This window comes from Podarcis vaucheri (genome assembly GCF_965113315.1).
Source record: "Podarcis vaucheri genome assembly, chromosome: 1".
In the NCBI taxonomy this organism is placed as follows: domain Eukaryota; kingdom Metazoa; phylum Chordata; class Lepidosauria; order Squamata; family Lacertidae; genus Podarcis; species Podarcis vaucheri.
The window spans coordinates 31,448,850-31,474,752 of record NC_138759.1 but is presented as its reverse complement, the minus strand read 5'-3'; the positions used below and the strand labels follow the sequence as shown (position 1 = coordinate 31,474,752).

Here is a 25,903-nt window from a genome sequence, read left to right as displayed (position 1 = left end):
TTGGCCAAATTCTACAGAAAGCTTCTAAGAGCTGTTAAACTCAGGTAATCACTCCAGAGAGGGTCAGTGTGCATAATATTAAAGTGGATTTCAGGATTTGCAGGCACCACACAGCAGGGTGCATCTTCAGCAGCAGTTCCCACGGTGTTCGCCAGAGGGCTACACACAAAGTGCTCTCACAAAGCACCCTGCTCAGTTTCACCCACGCCATTCCAACCAACTGAATTTACAACTTTTCTGAAATTATAAAATTTTATTTTATTTTTTTCAAATTTTAAGAAAACATTAAAAATACTGACAACTCCCAATGCGTTCCCTCCCCCCACAAAATTTGTGCCATGGCCCACACAAAGCTGAAGTTGATCCTGTGGATTCCATGTATCAAGGAAAAGATGTGGGTTATTTCGAGGCTGGCCTTAACTCTGCAGCCGCATGCTCCTGTCACAATTCATTGGTGGTAAAGGAAAAAATGAGCAGCAACTGCCAGGACCAGTTGAGGTACCCAGTACTGTGGCTTACAAGCTGTAACAAAGAACAAAGCAGCGCTCATTTGGGTTTTTGCCACATTTAGTCAGTCTTTTTCTTCCCTGAAGTGCCACCAGAGGCAACAAAAATATCACAAGTTGATGGGAGAGAGAAAACAGCCTTCTCAAGAACCTGAGCATAAAATCCAAGCGGGCTCTTAGAGCAGAGATAAAAGTCTGTTACAGTATGAGCAGGCGGCTTCCAAATGTTCATGCAGGAGAGCTGAATTTTGGCAAGGTGACCTCCACAGGGTACGGTTAGTTGACACGGGTTGATTTGATGCTACTTCCAAGCAGATAAGAGAAACAACATTTCAGTCAACAAGCACCCACCTTTGGAGGTTATGAGCAGTACCAGCACTTCAAAAAAGCCCTTTGTTTTGCACACTTGCAAAAATCATCAGCAGCATTCTGGCCTAGGTGCAACAGAAGCAGTAATGTATGGGCCAACTGCTGCTTGTAATGAAAGGAAAAAAGAATGAAGCCCAGATTAGACTCCGGCTCAAATCATCTCTAGTCCTGCTAAGGTCTTTGTGTTGTACAAAGACATGCTCTGCTGACTTCTAAGCAATGGTGGCTAAGCATACTTGCCAGGCTGACAGAAATCTGCTAATTTGTTGGCGGGATACACTTTGTTAAAAGAGAAAAAAAAGCTGGTGCAGCAGCCATAAACTGGCAGTGAAGCACTGTAGTATTCTGGGTGAACTCAGGTTATTTCCTCATGAAAAAAGAAGTGTGGGAGAAACGAACAAGGACATCTCAAAAAGGGGAGGGGTGAGGGTGGGGAAGATAAATAGCTTTTGCTTTTTTTTTTTTTAAGATAGCTAATGTAAACTTCAACGGCATGATTTTCCCATTCAGACCAACTCTTGCGAGAGTCCTAGAGATCTGGCACATGATCAGAAGTCAGAGATCTGTAGGCCAAAGCTGGCCAGCAGACAAAGATGATCAGATGAACAGAAAGGGTTTGGCAAGCCATTTGCTGACCAAAGGATGTCTTCAGAGAGGAGGGAGAGGTGGCCAAGCAGCTTTAGGGCTCCATCTTGGTACATCCTGCGACCTGAAAATGAATCACAGTTGCAATAAGAGGAGCACAGAGCATGCACACTCATTCCCCATGTGGAGTGGCGGAAGCATAAGCTCAACCACAGACAGACTGCAATGAAAGTGTCAAAAAGTAAAAATACTGATATTAGCAACTGTCATGGGCACACACACAAAACACTGTTTTCAGTAACTAAATAATGCACTAACACAGACACACTTATACAGCCTCTCAAAATCATAACCAATTTGTTTTCTAATTCTACCACCATCCCTCCCTGACTGCAATATCCTAGATGTGTATTCAGCTCATATTCCCAAATCTTTCAACATTCAATAAAATATGAACCAGGAAAACAGGAAAATGGCAATTTTGAAGCTGCCTTATACCAATTGTCTGCCTCAGTAATGTCTACACTCACTGGCAGGAGCTTTCCATAGTCTGTTCCAATAACAATTAAAGGAACAGCCGTAAGAAGCAAAGCACTTACATGATCACCACTGCAACTCACTGCAGAGTAATAGCCAGATGAAAAACAGGGGGAGCTATGCATTTTATGACTACATAAACTGCCATCCTCAGTGGCTCACTGAAGGGCTGAGGCTGAGACAGACAGGCAGTCCATCCATCACAAAAGCTCTGATGAAATACACAAAGTATAGCCATACAGGAGATTTAAGTTCTGTAACACTCACATTCTTCATTATCACTCTGGACAGGCTTTGCTGAATAGAAGATGTAATCAACTGTGGCCCCGACACCCATTGGCATGGTTGTAATCTCAGGGCAACCTCTCTCAGGCAGGAAGTGGCTGTAGGCAGAAGTCAGGTTGAGGCCATGCTGGATACTGCCTGGATACCTGTACAGGAGAAACAGCTCCCCATCCCCAAAACATGGGGAAGAGGAGAAGAAACTCAATTAATGCAAGAAAAGCACTTTAAAAGTACTACTATTCAACTCCTCAACTCTGCCTTCCACAGACATTTGCTTTGCTATTACTGTCTGATCCTAGGGAAACTCCCTTAAATTTGATTACAACACTCAATTTGATAAATGACTATTTTCAAGGGGAGTCTGCTCAGAGCCCTAAATCTTGCTAAGGTGGGACCAAGCTAGTGTAGCCTTTATAACTGTTGCACTATCCTGGCATATATCTAATCTTATACAGTGGTACCTCGGGTTACATATGCTTCAGGTTACAGACTCTGCTAACCCAGAAATATCCCCTTGGGTTAAGAACTTTGCTTCAGGATGAGAACAGAAATTGTGCAGCAGCAGCGCAGTGGCAGCAGGAGGCCTCATTAGCTAAAGTGGTGCTTCACGTTAAGAACAGGTTCAGGTTAAGAACAGACCTCTAGAACGAATTAAGTTCTTAACCCGAGGTACCACTGTACCTCAATTTGAGTTTCAAGAGAGATTCTCACTTGGCCCACCCATGGTTGGTTTCAATTTATTTCATTGTAACAAATGAAAAGAAAAACTCCCTCCTGTGACCCAGAGAGCAACTGCAGTATGAAGATTAACTTGCTCTTGCAAACACAGCCCCCTTTCCTTGGAGAAAACCTTGACTCTAACATAGGCTTTGTGACAAGGAGCATACAATCCCCTTCAACCAAAGGTGACTCCACTATGCTCTCAAGATAACAATCCTGGCTATGGAACTGTCTCATTCATGGGACCCAACACCCTTCCCCTTCAAGTTACCTTGAGTAACACAGATCTGGATCAGAGTTGTTCACTACAGTGAGCTCCTTAGGCCAATGTGCAGGACGGTCTGCAATGCACCAAAGAAAATCCAGATCAGATACACCACTGAACGTACAATTTTGGGGTTAAACTCACAATTAGTAACCCCATCCAAACTGCTGCTTCAACAATCTACATTGTCAAGACCAAGTGGCAAAATGGGAGAGAGTGGGGAACAGGTAAAGGTTTCAGCATTCAATGAAATATATTGGTGCATAAAGAGATTGGGAGGTGAGAACATCTACCACAGTTAGAAATGGGCCCCTCCTGCTTTCTCACCTCCAGAACTGGATTAAGCAGTTCATACGCAAACAGGAACAAGATAAAACCAAGACAGGGCTCAGGTGATGAGTAAAGGTGCTGCTCTTTCAAGTAACAGATTTTGCCCAGGATTGAAAGAACCACTTTAGGAATGCCCAAGAGTAATTGTAGACTTTTTCGTAAAACAGCAAACCTGCATGACATACACAAGCTGCCTTTGTAACAGTCCTAAATTTCAAAATAAATAAATTTCCAACAGGATCAAAATAAATTTGCCACATGGCATGGAAGGCTGATTGCTATTTGAAAAATGCAAGCCTCAATGCTTATGTTTTGTGATCCTTGGACTTAACTTGCTGTTGGCACATAATGGACTACCATTACCAAACCGCAAGAGGGTGTCCTCTGGAGAGGATGAGAATAATCCACAAATATCTTTTAATCAGAAGATTGCATGAGGCAGATTTCAAAGATTGGGGAAAACGTAATCAAATTTGACACTCTTTTCGGAATGCAAGGTTTGCTACAAAGTCCTCAAAAGAGCCACAGGGAACCAAGAGAAGCATGCAGCGATGCTTCAGCCCACCAACGAACACCTTCAGCAGCATGGGCATAGCCAAGGGGGGCAGCTGCCCCCGCCCAATCAATAAAATTCAATATAAAATTCAATAAAAATACATAGCAAACTGAGGTTCTGACCCCTTATAAAAGGCCTGCCCCCTGACAAAAATCCTGGCTACGCCCATGTTCAGCAGTGCCTCAAACCATTCAGTATTATTATTATTATTAAAAAATAATTTGTAATAAGTTTTACAATTTTATATTCAACACAATCAGTATTATCACAAAAAGAATGTATAAATCTCTACCTCCCCAACTTCCTCTTCTGGTTCATTAATTATTTACTTCTCCTGCCTGTTTTTTCCTACTTTAATTTTATAATTTTATAATCTTCTAATTAAATATTGTTATAATCTTATAATTTTTGTACCATATTTTCACAGTAAATCTTACCCTTTGTTATTTCCCCATTATTGCATCTTGACCTTTATACTGGTTTTCTTAATTCTAAGTGTTTACTCAAACCCTGCTAGTGAGTCCAAACCATTCAGTATTAAAAGATCTGTTCCAACCAGGTGTATCATAGTTGCAGAATGAAGCGGTGGGAAATTTTGGATACCTGGCGTGGCATCCGTCACACCTTCCAACAGGATCAGATCTGCAGGTCGCTCACATGCAACATCACAATAACGGAACTGAAGCAGGAAGTCACGGCTGTATTTGCGCCTGTCTACAGGGAGAAAGGCAGATCAAAGGAGGGAAATAAAATGAAGCATTTAAGTTGATTTTGATTATTTTCACACAACCTAGTGCTGTTATTTGCATGAAGTGGAGGTACAAGTCCACACTGCACCCATACAACCATCAAAATGCAATTGCAAAACTCAAATGCTGGTTAAAGCGAGGGGGGGCTAACCTACAATTATGGATGACGGGAATACACACTTTTATGAATAAACATTACTTATAGGATAGTAACATTATCTGTGGTTAGGCTCTTAGCCAGTCTGATGGTTTTAGAGTGTAAAAAACTAGCAAATTTCAGACAGCACATTAATGGCAGAGAACAAGTCTCTGCAACACTTGTCCTCGTTTCCACCATGAAGCTCACCTGACTTCTTGCTTTGGCATAGACTGACATACTGGCAGCTGTCTGTAATCCCCAGAGAGCTAGGCCACAGGGGAGTCAGCAGTTTCCGCTGGTGTGGGTTCTGACAGAAGTCTTCCTGTCCAGACACCTACAGGGGCAGAACACAAGCACACGCAAAAGTGTTTTGAAACACACCATCTTCTCAAATACAGCAAAATTTATAGTAGGCGCAGTCATACACACAAGCTTAAAAACTGGCACCTACATCTACAGTTTTGTGACTAGGCTAGGAATTTACAAGCAAAGGAATTAGTCACTTAGTCAAAAGAAAGAAAATCCAATGAAGGGTGTGTATTATGGGATCAAAGGTGCTGTTGCATGCAAGTTTTTGAAGCACCCGTACAGTGCTGCTGTCATCAGAATGCCAGCATGTATCTCCCACCACCCCGATTTAATCTGAAGTTACGCTTTCCAAAAATAATACAGCAAGTTAATGAAGCCTGTTGCTAAGGACGCTTTTATAATACTATGCCTCTGTCTGGAAGCACTCAGTCTAGACTATTCCCGGATAATCAAGAATGTTAGAAAGCTAGCCTATAGCAGATGAGGGTACAACAGCAAATGTGTGGTTGTCTCAAGGAGAGAAAAAGGTTTAGAATCCAGTAATTTTAAAACTGGTATATGCATGACAGTTTTCAATGTGCATCCAATGCACACCTTTATCTAGCAGCCCACACATGCTGGTAGCTTCAGTTTATTCTGCTCCCATCTGACCATTCGGCAAAACCAGCATAGTTTGTTCCATTTGCATAACAGATTTCACATTTTCAGTATAGAATAATACACCCATTTGACTTTCTGCTTTTCACAAAGTTTATTATTTTCAAATGAATAAAATACATTGGGGGCAGCTAGACTGAGGGGGAGTAGTTTCTCTCTGTTCTAAATTGAAGGTATCATAATATCTGTCCACCGCCCCAGCTTCATGTTTTGTGCTAATATACTAAAGCAGCAATGCAGGAAGTTGTCATGCAGATAGCCCAAGTTTACATAGATTCTAGCACGGACTTCTTCCTGTAGCATCTATGACCCAAATACAATAATGGCCTTTTTATCACAAGAGAAATTAACTCATTCAATTTCTCTTAGTGAACTGACCAAAGCCACAGAAAAGGTGGTACCATGGTAGAAAATCTCAGAAGCTGCTAAGTCTACAGAGGAACGGCACGATACATTTTAAGCTGGGTCAAGAGATGTTGCCATCTATCCCCTTTCTCTGCTTACCTTCCAGGCTGGCATTCCATGGTAGTACAACTGGCCATTCCGAATGAAGTTGTACAGCGGTGAGTCAGGCACAGAGTTCAGGTCCCCGCATAAGATAATAGGGCAGTAATTGCCATCAGCCATTTTTGCAGTCTTGTCTACCTCGGCTAGGAGCAGAGCCATCTGAGCCAGTTTGATATCGCCCCGACGGGGATTATACAAGACGTGAGTGTTTGCCACACACAAAGGGCTGACTGATTTGTCTCCCAAGCTCTCTGGGAGTAAAGGTTGTAACAGTAATACCAGACCCACATTGTCCCTGTTAAGGATGTCCAAGCCAGGCCGAAAGTATTCAACAGGACTAGCACTTATCAACTGAAACTTGCTTTGCTTGTAGCAGATTGCACAACCATCTGTCTTCCTGCCTGTCCTCCGCTTGTAGATGCAGGCGAAGCCTAGCCAAACAACAAAAGGCTTCATCAGATCAATTTAAACAACCAAGAACTTAAGGCTGCAACTCTAACACATACATGGGAATAAGCCTCACTGAACTAGAAGTAAATCTGCATAGGATTAGGCTGCAAGTCTCTGTAGGCAAGATTAAATTATATCGAGATCTTACACTTCTGTTTTTACAGTGTCCAGCCAGCAAATGTTCCTCCTGTTCCTATTGTGAAACCATGCCAAGCCAAACACATCCAACTGTTGCAGGAGTTGGAGCAGATTCAGGAAGGCAGGGAACCATGTTTGGGGTGAAGGTTCCCTACTCTGGTACAAAAAAGGGCCAACCTAAAAGTCAGACGGTTCTAAACCTGGCATGATTTTATTCACAAAGCTCAACTAGAGGTTATAGAAGAAATGCATACAACTGTCTCCTGATACAATTTTTCCCTTGTTAAACTGAAAAGATGCTACAGGAGCTCCCAAGTTTGAGCAAAGGAATGTCAAAGACTGCTTAATCCTTTTTGAGCCTGGATGTTTCCCTGCACAAAATCAGTTTCCCCAACTTGCTTTTCCACTAGTGGGGAGAAGGGTTGCTGGGATCCATATCCTGACTCACAGGAAAAACAGCTTGCAGGTAGGAGCAGGATTTTGAGTGAGAAGACAGCAGGAGGGAGAGAAGTGAAGCAGCTCCTCCTGCATCCTGTTCCTAACTGCAGCCTCCCATGGCTGCTTCTCATTTTTTATTTTAAAAGGAATGTTGACTTTAATCCCCAGCATTAGGCTAAAACTCCACTCCAAAAATCATGGGAGAGACAGACCAAGCCTCTTACTAAATGATGATATCCTTGTGTGACATTAAAGATAGCAGAGAAGCTCCAACTTCCCCACAACCATTCCTTCTATCAAATTCAGGGGGTAAAGCAAATCATCCCAGAAAAATTGTGGCCACAAAAACTGTGTAGAAAAAGCAGTGCTTGGGGGAATCCATAGGAGTATTCTTGAGCTAGTCTCCATTGCAAAAACTACTTATACCCATCATCGTAAGTGTTGGTTCCAGCTGTTCCCAATAGTGATTCTCCTGAACTTCTTGGAGACAAAGAATCTGGAAAGCAACAGAGAACATACTTAGCAGCAGCTCTCCCAAGGCAGCGCAACAGATTAAGTTCCCTCACTATAACTAGTTCTGACTGAATATCTTCCCTATACCTATTTCCCCTACGACAGAGTGGGAAAATACAGCATCCTTTGGGACTACAAGCAATTACATATTCAAAAAATTACTTAAAATAAGGAGAGGAGGCGCAAAGAGTTCAAGGAGTGGGAGACTGAAAGTGAAAGTGCTTACAGATTCACAGCCACTGAATAGTGCTACCTAAAGCCAGAAAGTTCTCAGTGACCCTTGATAGGAATCTACAGACAATCCAAACTAAAAGACAGGTTTACAGTCACGTGAGCTATGTGCGAGAAGCACCCAAATTCCAGTTGCTGCAAGTGAGGACTCTGGGGGCCATATTATCAGACACTAGCTAAGAGCAATATACTTAGGATTTCCCTCTCCTCTCTAACTAATATAGTGCCTAATGCAAATGTTACACTCACTTCAGGATCCCAGTGCTGGATCTCCTGTAAGAGATTTGTAAAGCGATAGCTCCAGTTCATAATGTCTGGATGGCAATGCATATAAAGATGAGGGCTCTGTTCTATGAGGTCCTGGGCCAGAATGTTATACGACATGACTCTGAATTCAAATAAAGACCCAGCCTCTGAGCTCAACTCTGGGATGCAAGCCTGAGCAGAAAGATCTTCCCAGTCTCTCCACAGAATTTCTGCATAATGACAAAGAAAGGAAGACAAATGTTAGAAATATGGGAGTGGGGGATGAGGGAATAGGCAGAGGAAACTGCATGAGGGAAAAGGCTTAAACCCCCTTCCAGAACCCCAATCTATTCCAAAAGTTCAAACAGGTGCTTTTAATTTAAAAATACAGTGGGAGATCCTGATCACAGATCTCCAGCATCACATATAGTTTGACCCTATGGACCAAATTAGATGTGATGTTAAATGCACCCTTACGTTTCACATGCATGGTTTTAAAAACTGCAAATAGCACCAATCTGCCTCCCCCACAATGCAATTAGAAGTGATTTTCACCAGGACCAAAGCAGGGGATGAAAGAGTTAAATCCTCTCTAGTTGTGATCCTCATAATTACAATCTTTTAGAAGCTACTACTTACTTTAAAAGGTACTTGTTAAATGCAAAGACACATTTACTATCTTTACAGTTTGGCCCTAAGTTACCTCTGCTATGTGGGAAATGAAGGATTAATCATTCACCAATTGCTTGAAGAATTTGAACTATGATATAATCGTTCAGAAAGATTATTCAGATTGTAAAAGTACTCCACTGGCAGAGATGGATAGGCGACCAATGGATAAATGTATTTAAAAGCAACAAAGTTAGCATGGTGGCATCTTCAAGATTAATAGAGTGTGGTATTTTATAGGCCTACTTCACAAGATGAATTTTTACAGCAGCAGACTAAGATAGCTAGTCTTCCAGACTTAAATGTATTGAGGAAGAAAGATTCTGCAATGCTCACAAGTTTCAAACAAGCACTAGATTCATTTCCTTGCAACTGTACTCTGAAACGTCACCTGTTTCACAGATAGTAATACACTTCAAATAACTCTCCTTTCACTACTTTGCCAGGCAATTCTGATGGCAACTATTCACAAAACCTTCTGCCTATGCTTTTTGGGCTGTAATTTTGGCCATACTACATTAAACTAGTAATAACATCTCCAAACATGAAAGGAGTCTAGCAATGGACTATGCTTCCAAGGCAAAACTTTGAAGGAGTCTGTGGAAAGATAATACTGGTGTTTTTCAGCTCTGTTGCAGCCTCACACATGGCAAAGATCATACAGTCATATTATATTGGAAAGTTTTGCTCTATGAAAGCAGAGTCAAAATCAGAAGATAAAATACATTCATTATACTCACCATGATAAGGTATCTCTAATGGGAGTGGCTGAAACTGACCAGCATTCTGAAAAGGCCACACTGCTCCCTCTGTTGGTCCCACATCTGTCTCCTGGGCAGGACTCCAGGCTAACACTGCAGGGTCTTCAATCCACACTTCTGTAGACAGAGGAGCAGCTTCAACCATCTGAGGATCAGCCTGTGTCCTTACTGCTGCCCATATAGCATTGTCCCCTAAGGCCTCCCTTTCTTCTGCGGGTAAACTTCCTGTCACTTCTACAAATTCCTGTAGTGCAGGAGACCTCTCAATCTGGACCTCACTTGGCAGCTGCTCCTGGCCACCAGATTGTGGTGATACTTTCAGGTCACTTAAGCTTGTCATCAGCAGCTCTGGGCCTTCCAGCCACTCAGCCTCTGATATCGTGGGCACCTTCTCTGGTTTTGAAGCACTCTCACTGGCATGGACCTCACCAGCACCTTCCTCCAGCCACTGCTGCAGCAGGGCTTGCTGCTCCTCTGAGACAGGCTTCCCACTGATGGGAGCAGATAGGCCGTCTATATGGGTGGTCGTGCTCTTCGCCAGAAGCATGTTCTTTCGACATGTAAAGAAAGCATCTGCCAAAATAAGCCAAGAGCAGATGCTGATTTAAACACGTTTCCAAAGGGTAGCAAAATTAGGTGCCACAAAATTATTAGAACTCAACAGTTTATGATACGAGGACAATTCAGAAACATCAGCAAAAGGTTGGCACAGTAGGGCACACCTGCTTTTACCAATCCTGAGAAGGTGGGCAGGAAAGTAGTCCATGCCACTGTCTAAAGCAGTCCTACATTGTTGCAGGTTCATGATTTTGAACATTTGGGTTTAGCAATATCAAGACTTCCTTGATCACTTTGGCTGATCTCAAAATCTCAATGATTTTCTATTATTGATTTGAGTGCAAATAGAAGTAACCATTAACAGACATTCATTTCCAAAATATTCTTACCAGATCAGGAGGCATTGTTAAAACAGATAGAAAAGTTAAACAAGTGATACTGAATTACCTCATGAACTGGAACAGAGTGTAGTAGTACAGAACGTAAAGGTTTTAGCTATGTTATCTGGCTGGTATATGTATTTAGGAAACAGTAGTTTCAGACTGGAAGGGAGCAAGAAAACAGGGCAGGGGAAGAGGTTTAAAAATCTCCCCCAAAGTCATGATCCCAATCAAACAAACCAGACAGATCTCCTGCATAGGATCTAGTGTGGCTATTAGATGACTCCTCTTCTCTGGGTTAGCATGCTAATCCTTGTTCCCTCACATTTGTCTTTTAGTCACCTGATATTACATGGTAGCAAAATATTTGTCATCATGATGGGTAGAGTGTGATGCAGGATGATAACTTTATTATGCAAGAAACTAGGGCCAGGGGTCACAGAGAAAGACAAACCCTTAAGAGTACTTTCCAATGTGCTGGAGCCCTGAAAATTGATACATTTACAGTTCAAAGCATTGAATTGTTAGAAAATTCTGAAATGGGACATCTGTACCCCCCTTCTTCAAAAGGGGGAGGGGGAGAGAATGTATTAAAAGCATACCTCAAAAAGGTACTTCCAAAGCCACATAGAAAATGAAAATTGGGCACATATCTAGCTCCTAACACTCTGGTTATTAGAAAGAGTCATACAAGGAGACAAGGTAGTGCTAGGCTACTTAGAAAACTGAAACTATACATTCTCACTCACTCACGCTAAGTGTAACAGCGACCTAACTTAAAAGGATTACAACACAAATCTGAAGTGTTTTGAACAGTTCAAAAGACCTATATGTTTCATTTATTATGATTACCACAAATACACGCGTTTGCCTACTCTTCCTACGCTCCCGCTCACACTTCGCTCCAAACCACCTGCCTCCTTAATCTCTTTCCCCACTGCCATCATCCAGCCAAACCATAATTACTGCATCTTACGTACAGCAACATTTGGTAGGGATACGCGGGGCGGGAGTGGGGGATTCACAGTCTTCTTCGTCTGGCCTTTTGGGTTATTCCCCCCCCCCGGACGCGTGCGCATGCAGCCACGCACACCTTAAAACACACCCTCTTTGAGCGTGCGTGCGTTTTCGTTCCGTTCACGGCGGGATAGAGAAACAGCATGGGTAGAAGAAACCAGCCGACGGTACAAAAGCACTATTTGCATTCATTGCCCCGCCCACTTCTGCATCGGGTCCCGCCCACAACTGGCACGTCTGTCCTGCTCACCCCCCCCTCCGCCGCCGCCCCTCGGTTGCCCATATGGGAAAGTGGCCATCTGGTTTTAAAATAACACAGCCCCCCCCCCACTGATGTTAAGCATTTTATTATACTGAAATAAAGCACCGGCGACAGATAATGTTGTCCTCGTGAATGTAAGGGCAGAACTGTTAACAACAACCACCACCACCACGTCCTTCGAGGGGGGGGGGTCGGACTTCGCAAAAAGGGGTCCCTGAGGCGGGGAGAAGGGAAGGCTTCCAGGCCGCCAACTGAGCGTCGTCCGGCCAGGCCTGGTGGAGAAGCGCGGAGGGGCAGCGGGGATTCCTGTCAGCCTTGGGCCTCGGCTGACAGAAGCCCTCGCGTCGTGTGAGGAGCCGCCGAAGCCGCCTCTTCTTTCTGAGGCAGGGAAACAGGAGGAGGCCGGGAAAAAAGGAGGGGCGGCGGCGCGGGGAGGGGGGGGTTTACCTCGGAAAGCCCGCAGGAGCCGCGCCACGGGCAGCAGCACGTAACAGAGCACGGTCCCGATCATGCCGCCCGCGCCTCCCCTCCCAGCTGTGGGCCACGCGCGAGGCCGACTCCGCCTCAGCGAGGCTCGAGCGGGCTGATTGGGAGCGGCGCGCGGGCAGGATGAGCCGTTGGGCGTCGCGGCGGCCCGAAGGCCCTCCTTGCGTTGGGAAGGCTGGCGGGCCCGGAGGAGCTTCCCCGAGCAAGCGGGGCTGGTGCTCAAGGACTGGCGCGAGAGGCTTCGGGAGGACGCGGCGCCGTCTCCGCCGCCCGCTTGACGGAGGCTGTGAGGGGGGACCGAGCACCTGTACAGATCCCGCTGCTGGATCTCCCCGGTGCCTGCGGCTAAATGTGGAATATCCCAAGCAGGCGCTTCTGTGGGGAACTCTGGAAGCCCCCCCCCCCCCAGCCCATGTTCATTTATTTATCTTAGTTCATAAAATGTATACACCCGCTTGGTTTTAGTAGCTGGGAGGGGGCACACTCAAATCTAAAATAAAGACAAAACAATAAAATTATCCCTGAAAAGTTTGCAGCCGTCATTTAAGAGCATGCGGATAGATAAGAACACACTACTGTAGGATAGACTGAAGCCAAATTTAAAATCGTGCACGCTTTCTAAACATCTGGGCAGCTTGTCTAAATAAGACAGCCAATAACCAGGCCTTTGGTTGATCTGATTTACATTCTATGCCCTTTTAAAAGGCTTTTCTTCGGGGAGGGGGGTATTGGGTTGTTTTTTGTTTTTTTCTGTATTTTGTGGTTTTATATCTCAATTTTATTATGGGAACCACCCTGAGATTCCCCAGGTATAGGGCGGTATATAAATTCAATTAATAATAATAATAATAATAATAGGTGACTTTCAGTGGGTCGCTCTCTCTTGCAGGCCTAACTTTACCTCAGAGCATGGGCGAAGCCAGGATTTTTTGTTGGGACAGAACCTCTGATTTGCATTAATTTTGATTGATTTATGGGGGCCAGCTGCCCCCCCCCGGCTGTGCCCATGCCCCAGAGGGTTATTGTGATGATGAAAGGGGAAGGGGAGTCTATTCAACAGTGGAACCATCTCCCTCAGCAGGTTGTGGACTCTCCTTCTTTGGAGGTTTTTAAGCAGAGGTTGGATGGCCATTTGTCATGGATGCTTTAGCTGAGATGTCTGCATTGCAGGGGGTTGGACTAGATGACCCTTGGGATCCGTTCCTTAGTACTCTTATGATCAAATGTCGGCTACCTGTGGCTTCTTAAGAGGAAAGGCACAATACAGATGTAAAAAAATAAATCGTTGGGGCTTCCCAAATTTTCTAAGCGGGGAGAGGTGGGTACTGCAATGAAGCAACGGAATTGCGTTGGGAGGCAATTCAGGTGCCCTGCGCTCAGCGCACATCTCACTGCTTCGTGGTTGTGCAGATCAGCATAGCAGTCTGTCAGGTGCACACCTTAGGTATCTCCTAGAATATCACACACACACACAAACCTCACTTCAGCATATCCTTGTGGTAGACTTCTCACCTTTTCCTGTGCAATTGGTTATGTGCTTTATGAGGATTTTAATAATAGCATTAGCAGCACAGAATCAAGGTTAATAATTATTATTGATGAATCCAAAACTGGACTGTGTGGTTTGTGAAGCATTCAGGAGGCCATCACATCTCCCCGAAATTAAAGAAACCTGATACTTGTTTATTAGTGTTTTTAAGAAAGTAAAATAATTTGGAAGGGAAGGAGTTTCCTTCTGGTGTCTCATACTTAAAAAGTCAGCTTCCATTTCCCCCCCACAATCCAAAGGCTTAGAGCTTCTTTGAAAATGAAAACAGTTTATCAGATTTTAACTCCATTATTTTAAATTACCTAATTTAAGAAGGTCCTAAAAATAATAATAGTACTGCCAGCTGCTCTGATTAATTCCTCTATTTTTTTCATTATCTTTTTTGCCTTTTCCTGTCATGTAAGGCCTGGGTCATTTACTTGAACCATGTGGGTTGGTTTTACTAAATTTACCCCTTGCTTGTCTGCAAGATCACTCCCAAAATAACTCTATCACCAGCTTCAGTCTTGGATTTATTTACATGCTCATGGAATAAATCAGAGGTCACATTAGGTGATAATTAGAAGCCTTTCTTCTTGTCTAACAGTTATGACTAGTGCAGCTGTCACAAGAAAACAGTCTCTGCTTGCTAATTAGAATTGTAAGCAGCTCACAACTTGCAGCAAGAAAACAGAGACTTGACAGGCACCCAAAATAGAAAGCAAGAGTGGGTGTTAATGGCCCAATCCTATACAAATTTAAGCATGTCTAAACATCAGTTTTCTTTACCTTGTCCATTGACATTCAATATATAATTTTTATGAGCCACCCTAATAATTGTATTTATTAATTGCTGTAACCTGTCCAAGGACCTTATGGTGAAGGGCAGGTAAGAAATCAAATAAATCAATAATAATTATCCCAATGAACCATCTTTTCAACAACTTTGTGGCGGGAAAGATGTCACTACCACATTCATCTTGTTTTCCCTCTGTATTGTATGCGACTTTTGGATGGCAACAGATTTTACCATTTTTGCTGTCCATTAAGAAACGCTATTATTATGAAGACTCTTGCTCAGCACTACCTTACCAGCGTTCATGCCTATACAGTGGCACCTCGGGTTACAGACGCTTCAGGTTACATACGCTTCAGGTTACGGACTCCGCTAACCCAGAATTAATACCTCGGGTTAAGAACTTTGCTTCAGGATGAGAACAGAAATCGCATGGCAGCAGCAGCAGGAGGCCCCATTAGCTAAAGTGGTGCTTCAGGTTAAGAACAGTTTCAGGTTAAGAACGGACCTCCGGAACGAATTAAGTACGTAACCAGAGGTACCACTGTATTGCGCAATATTTTAAAGCTAATATTAATAAAAATTATGGTTAAAAATTTACACCTCGCTTTTAGATGTCTGCTATTTATGAAGGAGTCAGATAGGAGTATCATACAGATGGTACATGTCTAAATGTTGTGATTGGGAAGAATTCTCACAATTCTGACCTGTGTCATGAATTGTTGTGATCTGGCTAATTTAATAGGCTTTAGGGTGCCAAATCCATATGTTGATCTTAATCGGCCGCCCAAGGTTGACTGTTGTAAAAAAAATCACCAAATTTAAAGAGAGGGAGCTGAACTTGGGTTATGAAAAGTAGCAGCATTAGTACCCAGAACCATACATTATTTCTTAGAACCTTGACAGGTTTAGCTGCTCCTTAAGCTAAGGTTACCAGACGTCCCCATTTCCCGGGGACAGTCCCCGGATTTACACATCATTCCCCATACAAAATCCATTGAAGTTGAAAAGTGTCCCCAGATCCATTGAAAAAAATCTGGTAACCTTACCTTAAGCAATCAACAGCATCACTTTCTGAAACAAAATCTCTCACCTGAATTCTGATCCATTTTGATCCAGCTCAGCAAAGAAGACCCGATGCAAGTCTGAGCTATGTGACCATAGTAGATACTATATATCTTGAGTCACAATGTCTAGATGAGGTCATGGAATACTTGAGATGAAATTAAAGTGACCTGAACTCAAGAGGAGGCAAACAGCATGCTCAACACTCGAGACAGTCCCAGTGACTAGGAAATGTCTTCCTAATCAGAAACAATCCCATCTGGGATTCCACATCACCAGCTGACACCTTAGGTCATGGAAATGTTTCTGTGATGTAAAAAATTGTTATGGTTGGGTGACTCCAGTAAAGATTCTGTTTCGAAAAAATCTGAAATAGAGAGCACAATAAATTACATATAACACTATAAGAAAGGGAAGAATCCACAAGCAGACCGCCTGGTTCCTTAACAACACCATGGACTTTTTGAACTTTGACTTTGAGGAGGATGAAGGTGAGAGTGTTGTATGTGTTTTGTTTAAAACAGCAATCACCAAACGAATGCCCTTAGAGCTTTAGCAGAAATCACAATTATCTGTGTATGTATAAGAGCCAAAAATGAAAAGCAGGGCATTGGTGTCTTGATGAAACTCTGAAGTATTCAGAGTTAAGTGAGTCCAGAAACCAACTCTCCTTCCCCACAGCAATCTTTTTCACAAAAAGAAACTAGGAAGTGATGCTCACATGTGTCAGGAATTATAAAGAATCTTAGGTTGATGAAACAGGCAACAACAGTGAGGCTGAGGTAGAAGAACCAACCACAAGTATCACCAAACAGGGTTACACACTACCACAACAGAAAGGCTGTCTGGACTGATAGGACTGGGGGGAGGGGGCAGAATTAGGGAAGAACATCTGGCTGGCATAGTAAAGCAATTGCCTCGGGCAGCAGATGCTATGTAGAGGCAGTGGTAGCTTCTCAGTCATTCCACCTAAGCCTCCTACCTGTTTGGTTTTGTCACATGGCTTGTCTTGCATCCCTTCACTTGCCTGCTGCCATCTGGTACAGTGAGGGGACATCCCTAGTGTTGAAGCAGCATTCAGCTGCCCATCCAGCTGGCTTCTGAATATGGAACCGGGGAAGGAGCTCACTACCTTATCCTTTGCTGCAAAAATTATTGGGCCAACCCTGCTTGGGTGGCCCATTTCGCTTTTCAAAATAAGGGGTTGACCTTAGATGGCTTTTTTGGATCCTTTATTCTATATTATTTTATTTCATCCATTCCCAGCACCCACCAGAATCTTTGATTGTAAGTCAAGATAGTTTTGAAGCCCAGTTCATTCTGAATTGTGGTTATCAATTTTGTTATTTATTATTATTGTTGTTTATTAAATTTGTATGCTGCCCTCCATCTGTAGACCTCAGGGCAGTTCACAACTCAAAAACGCAAGATAGAAACACAAAATACATAATACAAGAACAAGAAAGAAAGAAAAACAAACCAATAAACCCAACACACACCTGTCAATGGCCTCAACTAACACTCTTTTTTTCCACCCATATCGATACCTGAATGGCTGAACTGGGGATCATTCGTGTCAAGCTTAAATATTGAATAACACTCAAGAAGGTTGCAGAAGTGCAGCTCAGTAACCCAATAAGTGGAAGGAAGAGGTTGAACACCCTGTGCAAAAAAAGAGATTAAATAAAGTGTAACACATTTTTTTCCTTTCCTTCATTTGGCTGGACGAGGTATAGCAACAAATCCCTTGTACAGTTTGAGTTGTCTTAAGGGGCAGTTTTCCAAAGCTGTTTCTGCCTAATTGTAAAATAAATTATGAATTGGAGGTGAGAGAGGTGGAATCACATCTAATAGCATCTAGTTACAAATCTTGCTTCCAGTACCTGTGCACAGTGGCATTCAAACCATTTCATCTTATTAGAGAACAGCACAATCCCCACCCCCAACCTCCAAAGCCTTCTCTGCCTGATACAAAACACAACCGGCGTGTCTTCCAAGTTAGCAACACAAGAAAGAGATGAAAGCAGTTGTCATCATTTTAGGTGGTCAACAAAATGTGGGGAGCCCAGTCACGGTAAGTGATTGTAGGTGTGAGAAATGACAAACACCAAGAAAGGAGGAGAACCTCATTTGAAATGAGCAACAGCACACCCATTGCAAGGCGAACACCACAAGACAGCTAGTGGTGGACTTTTCTGGATCTCACAGCAAAAAGCAACCATCAACCTCTGACAGCTTTTGGGTGAGTGTCATGCACACTGGAGAGAAGGACGAAGATCCATGGATGGGGAAGGAGAGAGAAAGCTTTTTAAGGTGCTTGGGTTCATGAATGGCTTCACTGATGGGCAACGAGGGCTTCTTGTGTAGTGTAATAGGCATAGCAAGGGGCTTGTATTCCTATTGTAGAATGTGTGCAATTAATCTCATTCCAGATGAGTATGGCGAGATGTCGGAAGGCAGCACGTCTGCAGAGATCCTGTCTGTTACTGACACCACTGACAAAGAAGAGAAGTCAAGGGATGAAAATTCTGACACAGACCTTGAGATAGAAGGTGGACTGTTTAGTATCTTGTCTTCCAGCCAAACCTTCCCCCACAGCCTTATAATAACCTTGTAAGATAGAGTGACTTTGTCAAGGACACTCAGTAGTCATGGGCATAGCCAGGGAAGGGGAGCTGCCTCCCCAAATCAAGCAAATCAATAAAAATATTTAACTAACTGAGGTTCTGCCACCCCCCCAGCATAAATCTTGGCTACACCCATGTCAGTAGTTGTCTGTTTAAAAGTATGGGTTCTGTTGCTAAACTGAGGAATGCCTCTATAACCTTCATTTTAGTTCATCAAGGTAAAACAAAACATGGATCAGCCACAGATATCAGTGTCAAAGTTATTTGACAATAGTAGGCCTTGTCAATCTTATTTAACTGAAGGCTAACGCGAGTGGCTAGCCACAATGGCGAAGTTCTTGCTCCACAGTCAAAAGCAGTAATGCTTCCGAATTCCATTTGCTGCCAGCCTAAGGGGGAATGGGGAATGTTTTTCTGCTCCGATCCTGCTTGCTGGTTTCCCATAGACAGCTGGTTAGCCACTGTGAGAACAGGATGCTGGACTAAATGAGCCATTGACCTGCTCCAGTAGGCTCATCTTATGTTCTTAGTCTCGAAATGTTATACAGGAACCACAATCTAGTTCTATTTGCACTTACTTGTATGTGACTAGTAGCCCTGCCAGTGGATGTACAGAGACATCTGTATCAGGAAACCATCAAATAAAATTGCGGACCAGCCATGTACAAGAATGTGTATCTACATCAACCCAGCAAATGGATTTTCTTTGTTGTATTGGTTTACCTGGTTGCTATTGTCTTGAACATAAATAGGACTGATTTAACTATAGATGCAGTGCATGTTGTTGTGCAGGCTTGGCCCAACTGGAAGGATAGAGATATTTGTGATCTTATGATTCTTTCCTGGAATCAGTGTGAGTTTGGCACATTTGCAAGGCACAGGGGGGAACTTCAGGGGTGTTCAGTTGCCTAATATTTTAGGGGACATCAATTTAAACCTTTCCTTAGCGACTGTGCTACTGAAGTCTAGGTCAGGACACGTCTGTTTTCTTTGTAGTGATCATGGGGGAAATGCTATGCCAATCAGACTGGTTTGCTTTTCCAGATGTTGACCGATCATTTGCAACCATAAAGGGTGCAGAACTCTACATAGAGGCTTGCAAGCTGGTAGGAGTGGTTCCTGTCTCGTACTTCATTCGTAACATGGAAGAGCCCATCATGAACCTTAACCATCATGGGCTTGGACCCAAGGGAACGAAAGCCATTGCCATTGCTCTGGTTGTAAGTACTTCAAAATAATAGTCCACACTATTTCACATCAAGTTGATAGGGGAGAAAGAAGATTATTCTTAAATGTAGGAAGAAAGAGGACACTGTCTTATCACTAGATCTGGTTAACTGTACTGTGTAGATGGCAACTTCCCTGTCCCCATATTTCCCCTTCACATTTGGAGCTTTAACCAGAATTGCAATTGTATTGATGTCCTTTGTTTACACTCTGCAACTTGGTCCCACACTGTTTTCCCCATCAGAATCACATTTCCCAGCTCTTACTAGCCCTGCTAGGGGAAAGGTTGGTACCTGTATTATTAATTTTGTAAACCTAAGAGGTTATATTTACAACCAAGATGTAAACAAACAAACAAAACAAACAGCCTGTCTTCCTCCCATGGTAAATACTGCCTTCAGGGTGTGGGTGCGTGATTTTGATCAGAGAATTAAAAAAGGTAAAGGGACCCCTGACCATTAGGTCGAGTTGTGACTGACTCTAGGGTTGTGGCACTCATCTCGCTTTATTGGCCGAGGGAGCCGGGGTTAAACAGGAAACTATCCCACACACACACACACACACACACACACACACCTATCCTAATATAATTCATCTGTCTCCTGTTTGTAAATTCTCCCTCTCCCGAAGCTGCTTTTCCCAATGGTGTCCTAATCTGCTCCTCTGCTTAGCTGCTGTTTAAACTTTAAAAACAAAGCCCATTAGCTGCATTCATTCAATTAACGTTAACTCTAATGCTAACTGTCCGTGCTTACAGTTCTTTGTGGTTTGTGATGTCGAGCGGCAAAAACTAATATTTTGGGCAAACAGAGAACTTTTAAAAAAGCCTTTTCTGTCAGTCAGTTCTGCTGATTTCCTGTAGTTCTCTATTCCTCTTTGCATTCTTTAGTCCAACACAACCATCACCCACTTAGAGCTAGAAGATAACTGGATTCTGGGCGAAGGAACCACATACCTGGTGCAGATGCTGCGGGAGAACTGCTACATCCAGGAGATGGTACCCAATCTTTCCCTGTATGGAGGGTGAAGGGAGTTCACTTACTTGATGAGTTCGTTCTTTTTTTGGTATTGATTATTATTGCTATTATTGATGTGCAAAGTGTTTCACAACCTTTTTCTTGTTTATCTCTGGAAACTGTTCACGGGCCTTCTCATTTCACAATAATCGCTTACATGTTTTCATGTATGAAAAGTCCCATGTTCAGCCCACACCCCTTCAATTATATGTTCTCGGATACAAGGGCTAGGAAGGACTCTGGAACCCTAGAAAACCATCAGAATCATAGTAGTTGATTGATCTATTGGCCAAACCTATTTGGTGTTTCACAACTTTCTGACTAGTTGCAGGACCTTAGCCAGACCTAGCAGAGTAAACGCAGAATCCAAGGAAGCAATTGGCAACTTGGCTGCAGACAGGATAGTCGAAGCAGGAACCAGGAACTTGTAGTTAGGTGTTTATTATATACAGTGGACTATTTACAGGAACAGAACACGGATCTTTTGCTAGCTCTCTCATACACGACTCACAACTCCTACACTGACACACAGAACTCTGAACCTCTGAACTATTGAACTAACACATTCCAGTTAGTAGGCCATTAATTATCACTCCCTTGAGAGAGCCTGACCAATCAGGGAGCGATCTCCATGTCTCTGTTATCACCAGGCAGACTTACTCCTTCATATTGCCTTCCGGCTGTCTGCCAAACCTTAATTGACTCTGTGTGAGTAGCTGCACGTACACAGTTTCCCAACATGATCAGCTTCAGGATTTTGGGAGTCCCTGAGCAAGAGATTGTTGATATACCTTCTTATCTGGTGGTGAGAGCCTGGAGACCATCCCAGGGCCCTCTGCAGAAATGCCATGTGCAGCAGAGCTAAGCCCCACATCAAATTATTTTGAAAGCTAAATTTAGCTTTCTAAAATATACGTATCATTGCCCATATCAGTATTGCCCGTAAGTAGCATCTTCACACAGTCTTTTGAGTTCCATGCGTAAGTTCATCCTTTGAATTCTGCATTAGCCCCTAGAATAACATCATACTCTGGGCCCATATTCACACAAATCCTAAAAAACAGGCAGCTTATCCATAGATGTGCACTGAAATTGTAAGGGGAGGAGAAAATTTCACATTTTTTTTGCCGTCCTGTTTGTGAATACAACAAGTCAGGGCCCAAATACACTTGACTTTAAATAAATTAATTCAGTCAACATGCAGGTTGTTTCAAATGCAAATAGGATCTAGAAGGAGGGTATAGTATAGTAGGGAACTGCAGAGTGTGGAGAGTAGAATCATAGAATCATAGAGTTGGAAGAGACCACAAGGGCCATCGAGTCCAACCCCCTGCCAAGCAGGAAACACCATCAGAGCACTCCTGACATATGGTTGTCAAGCCTCTGCTTAAATAAATCTTTCCCTTCTGCCAAGGTCTCACCAAAAGTGCTGCCCCCAACAAATACTCACTGCTTCTTGCACCAGGAGAGAAGCTTGCATCATAAACAATGAAAACCCCCCTCCTTGTGCAAATAGCAGGTGCGGAGGAATTTTCACCTGGGCCAGTGCAGCAGGGTAAAGGTTAAGATCTCCCTCCACACATCTTACTATTTCAGTGCTGCTCTCTCCTACTTCAGACGAAAAATATGCACATTAAATATGCATTTTAGGTGCAATTAACGTTGACATACATATTTATACTTTGTATTTTATTTAATAATACATTTAAATGCATATTTTGAGATGTTCAAATTGGGGAGAAGTGCATCACAGCATTTGGAGAACAGAAACATCAGCTAAGTTTTGATCCTCACCAGAGGTGCCGAGTTCTGCACCACATTGGGGGGCGGGGCGGGAATCTTCACTGTGTGCAAGATTGGGGGGACGGGCTCAGCTCTATCCCCACATACGGGGGCTGGCTAAGCTGTCCTCAGCCCCATAGAGTTGGCGTCTGTGATCCTCACATGAATCTGAGCGGTGTGTACCAGTTCATTTTGTATCTTTGCAAAGGTCCGACTCCACTTTCCTCAACTTGGTGCTCTCCAATGCCAATCAGCGAGTGTGGCCAGTGGTAAGGGCTTATCAGAGATGTGGTGCAATGGCATCTGGATAGTACCATGTTGGGGGTAGGCTGGCCACATTCCTCAAACACCTCTTCATTCAGAACAGCTTCATCCTTTTAAGATGTTCGTCCTCTTTCCTCGCCTTATCCCGCCCCCGCCCCCATGCATTTCAGAATATTTCCAATAATCATCTCAACACAGACGGAGCTGAAGCTATCTGCAGGATGTTCTACAATAATATTTCAAATATCCGGTCTGTTCAGCTTTCAGGTACGATTTCTACCTCTATAGACACAAGTGGAATGATGCAGCAACACTGATATTCCTGAATACTGTACACAGGAACACATAAAAGTAGCCTTCCTCAACCTGGAGTCTTTCAGATGTTCTGGACTGAAGCTCCTTTCATCCCTCCCTGACCATTGACCACTGACCATGCTGGCTGGGGCTGGTGAATGTTGAAGTCCAAAACCACTTGGAGGGTACCAAGCTAGGGAGGGATATCAGACAACAAGGCTGGGAAGACCTGTGCCTGAATTCTTGGCTACTTCCAGTCAGATCAGGCTATACTGGGGCTAGAAGAAGAAGTGAACCTGCAGATTTTCATGTTTTATTTATACAGTGGTACCTCAGGTTACATATGCTTCAGGTTACATACACTTCAGGTTACAGACTCAGCTAACCCAGAAATAGTGCTTCAGGTTAAGAACTTTGTTTCAGGGTGACAACAGAAATCGTGCTCCTGCGGCGCGGCGGCAGCAGGAGGCCCCATTAGCTAAAGTGGTGCTTCAGGTTAAGAACCGTTTCAGGTTAAGTACGGACCTCCGGAATGAATTAAGTACTTAACCCGAGGTACCACTGTAAATGAGTGAGGGTCAAGTGGGACCTGCAACAAAATGTTGCAGTGTGGAGTGCTTCCTATTCGTGATGCCAGCCAACCATACCATTTTCTAGGGGCCTGTCCACATTTCAGCAGTATTTAGCTGTTAGTCCACTTTTACCCCATTTCAATTAGACTGTAGTCCCGACCTGTACATATTTGAATTTGTATATGAGGAGGAATTTTGGTCTTTGCCGTTAATACCAGTAGAAGTTCCCTTTTGTCTCCACCTTCTAATGTTCTGATTCTATTATGTGTGCATGAATGTGAACTCCATGCATGACATCTGAGTCATTCCAAAGTAGGAAGTCTGTAAGCCCTTTGGAAGGAACCATGAATAGGGATGGAGAAAGGAGGGAAGGAAATGAGAGAAACAATCTTAAACCTCTGCTTTGTTCTGCATTGTTTTGACTTGTGACGTTTGTAATACACAATCCATGTCTGGGGAACACATCACACAAGTCAATCTCTACAAAGGAAAACTGTGCATGTGATGTACTGAGAAACAAGTTCACATAAAGCTATGGTCAGTGCTTTATTTCTGGGGGTACACAGGGGTAAGAACATCCCTAAACATTTTTTAGAAAAGAAAAGAAAAAGCACTGCCTATGGTACATTTAACAGGAGGACTCCAGCTCCAAATGCAGCTGTTTCAGTCATGCACAAAAGATATATGTACTTTGCATGTGTTGTCTATGTGATTTTCCTACATGGAAGTGAAGTCAATGTAGGTAATTGACTTGTGTGAAACAGCCCTCTGTTAGCATCCTCTTTTCCTCTTCAGGAAACAACTTTAGGGAAGAGACAGCACCATATTTTTCGGAATCATTAATGGTGAGTAACTTGTGAGCTGGGGAAACTGGGAGTCTGTGCAAAAGCCCGTAAATGAAAGGTTATGGTGCACCCTTCAAAGTGAGGGTTGGCAATGACCTGTGGCAGCAGGAAGAGAAGCTACTTCATGCCTTGTCTGCTCAAAATCGTTCTCGCCAAACTTTGTTTATTCATGCAGTGGGGGGGGGGATGATTTAGTCCCTACATCTTTCCCCTGCAGATAGAAAAACTGTCTGTAGAAAGTATGAACAGGTGAATGGCAGGAAGGGAAGAGCCCCTCACTCCGCCCACCTAGTGGTCACCTGATTTACTTTCTTTTCAAAATTGTCATATGGGAGCCTAATGGAGCTGCTTTTCATGTTTAATTTAGCCCTAAGAGGAAATGTGGGTTGCCAGGAAGGTGCTGTGGTAAGAGGTACCATTATATTCCATGCACTGGAGGACTGGGGAGGGAGTACCAGGGAATCGGAGAATAAGAGACCAGAAGAAAAGAGGACGGGGAATATTTTCTTTCATGCTATACTGAGAATGTTCTTCTCAAGTAAATGTGCTCAGTACTGTGAGTAAAAAGGAAGAAATAGCAGCACACTGTGTTGAGCACAATTTGTTTCATCCTCCCCGTCCCCAATGCTCCACTACAGGGAATGAATTCCTTTGTGCCTGTTGACAGCCTCTTGGGTGAAATATTATTGCTGCTGAACTTTCTGGGGTTTTTTGGGTTGGGTTTCTTTATGGGTCACTGTATTGAAATTTGAAATGTTGAAATCTTAATCAGAGGCAGAACTTTGGGGTAAGGTGTGCATTGAACCAGACACTGAGAGTATGCCACCTTATAAAAATACCTGCAGTGATGCTTCAGAATACCAGTTGCTTGAAACCGCAGGAGGAGATTGTTCTTGCGCTCAAATCCTTCTTGTGAGTTTCCCACAAGCATCTGAGAACAGGGTGCTGAACTATATGGGACGGTGGCATGATCCATCAGGCTCTTATTTATGTTCTTTTGTCATCACTGTCAGTATCTTGGTGGACCAGGTTGATGCACACCACAAATGGGTGTTTATGTGCACGGCAAGCAATGATCATTAAGGTAAAGGTAAAGGTACCCCTGCCCGTACAGGCCAGTCTTGCCAGACTCTAGGGTTGTGCGCTCATCTCACTCTAGAGGCCGGGAGCCAGCGCTGTCCGGAGACACTTCCGGGTCACGTGGCCAGCGTGACAAAGCTGCTC

At 43.4% G+C, this 25,903-nt stretch overlaps 2 protein-coding genes across 6 annotated transcripts in view; one reads left to right on the top strand and one right to left on the bottom strand.

Moving 5' to 3' along the window:
* Nucleotides 1-233: 233 nt before the first annotated feature.
* On the bottom strand, nucleotides 234-16,199 carry ANGEL1 (angel homolog 1). Of its 3 annotated transcripts, none has more exons than XM_082233030.1 (10): nucleotides 16,081-16,199; nucleotides 9,940-10,533; nucleotides 8,534-8,760; nucleotides 7,967-8,036; nucleotides 6,512-6,945; nucleotides 5,249-5,375; nucleotides 4,757-4,867; nucleotides 3,274-3,343; nucleotides 2,265-2,428; nucleotides 234-1,584 (listed from the first exon to the last, which is right to left on the bottom strand). In XM_082233030.1, exons 1-10 carry the CDS (start codon nucleotides 16,094-16,096, stop codon nucleotides 1,424-1,426), a joined length of 1,974 nt encoding a protein of 657 aa, XP_082089156.1. In that variant the 5' UTR covers nucleotides 16,097-16,199; the 3' UTR covers nucleotides 234-1,423. The 3 variants fall into 3 exon arrangements, with proteins under 3 accessions (XP_082089156.1, XP_082089158.1, XP_082089157.1); XM_082233032.1 differs by lacking the exon at nucleotides 16,081-16,199 and adding an exon at nucleotides 12,625-13,068; XM_082233031.1 differs by lacking the exon at nucleotides 16,081-16,199 and adding an exon at nucleotides 11,879-12,147.
* A 54-nt stretch (nucleotides 16,200-16,253) lies between these two features.
* The window catches only part of LRRC74A (leucine rich repeat containing 74A), a 30,286-nt gene continuing 20,636 nt past the window's right edge, over nucleotides 16,254-25,903 (top strand). For 2 of the 3 annotated variants that reach the window (XR_014222144.1, XM_082233603.1), the window contains exons 1-6: nucleotides 16,255-16,543; nucleotides 18,485-18,604; nucleotides 19,724-19,899; nucleotides 20,796-20,903; nucleotides 23,139-23,235; nucleotides 24,630-24,679. Coding sequence is in view for 2 of the 3 variants with exons in the window: in XM_082233603.1 (XP_082089729.1) it covers nucleotides 16,507-16,543; nucleotides 18,485-18,604; nucleotides 19,724-19,899; nucleotides 20,796-20,903; nucleotides 23,139-23,235; nucleotides 24,630-24,679 (588 nt within the window). In the remaining variant the exon portion in view is untranslated. Of the gene's footprint in view, nucleotides 16,544-18,484; nucleotides 18,605-19,723; nucleotides 19,900-20,795; nucleotides 20,904-23,138; nucleotides 23,236-24,629; nucleotides 24,680-25,903 lie in introns of all 3 variants that reach the window. The other variant, XM_082233604.1, reaches the window with a different exon arrangement.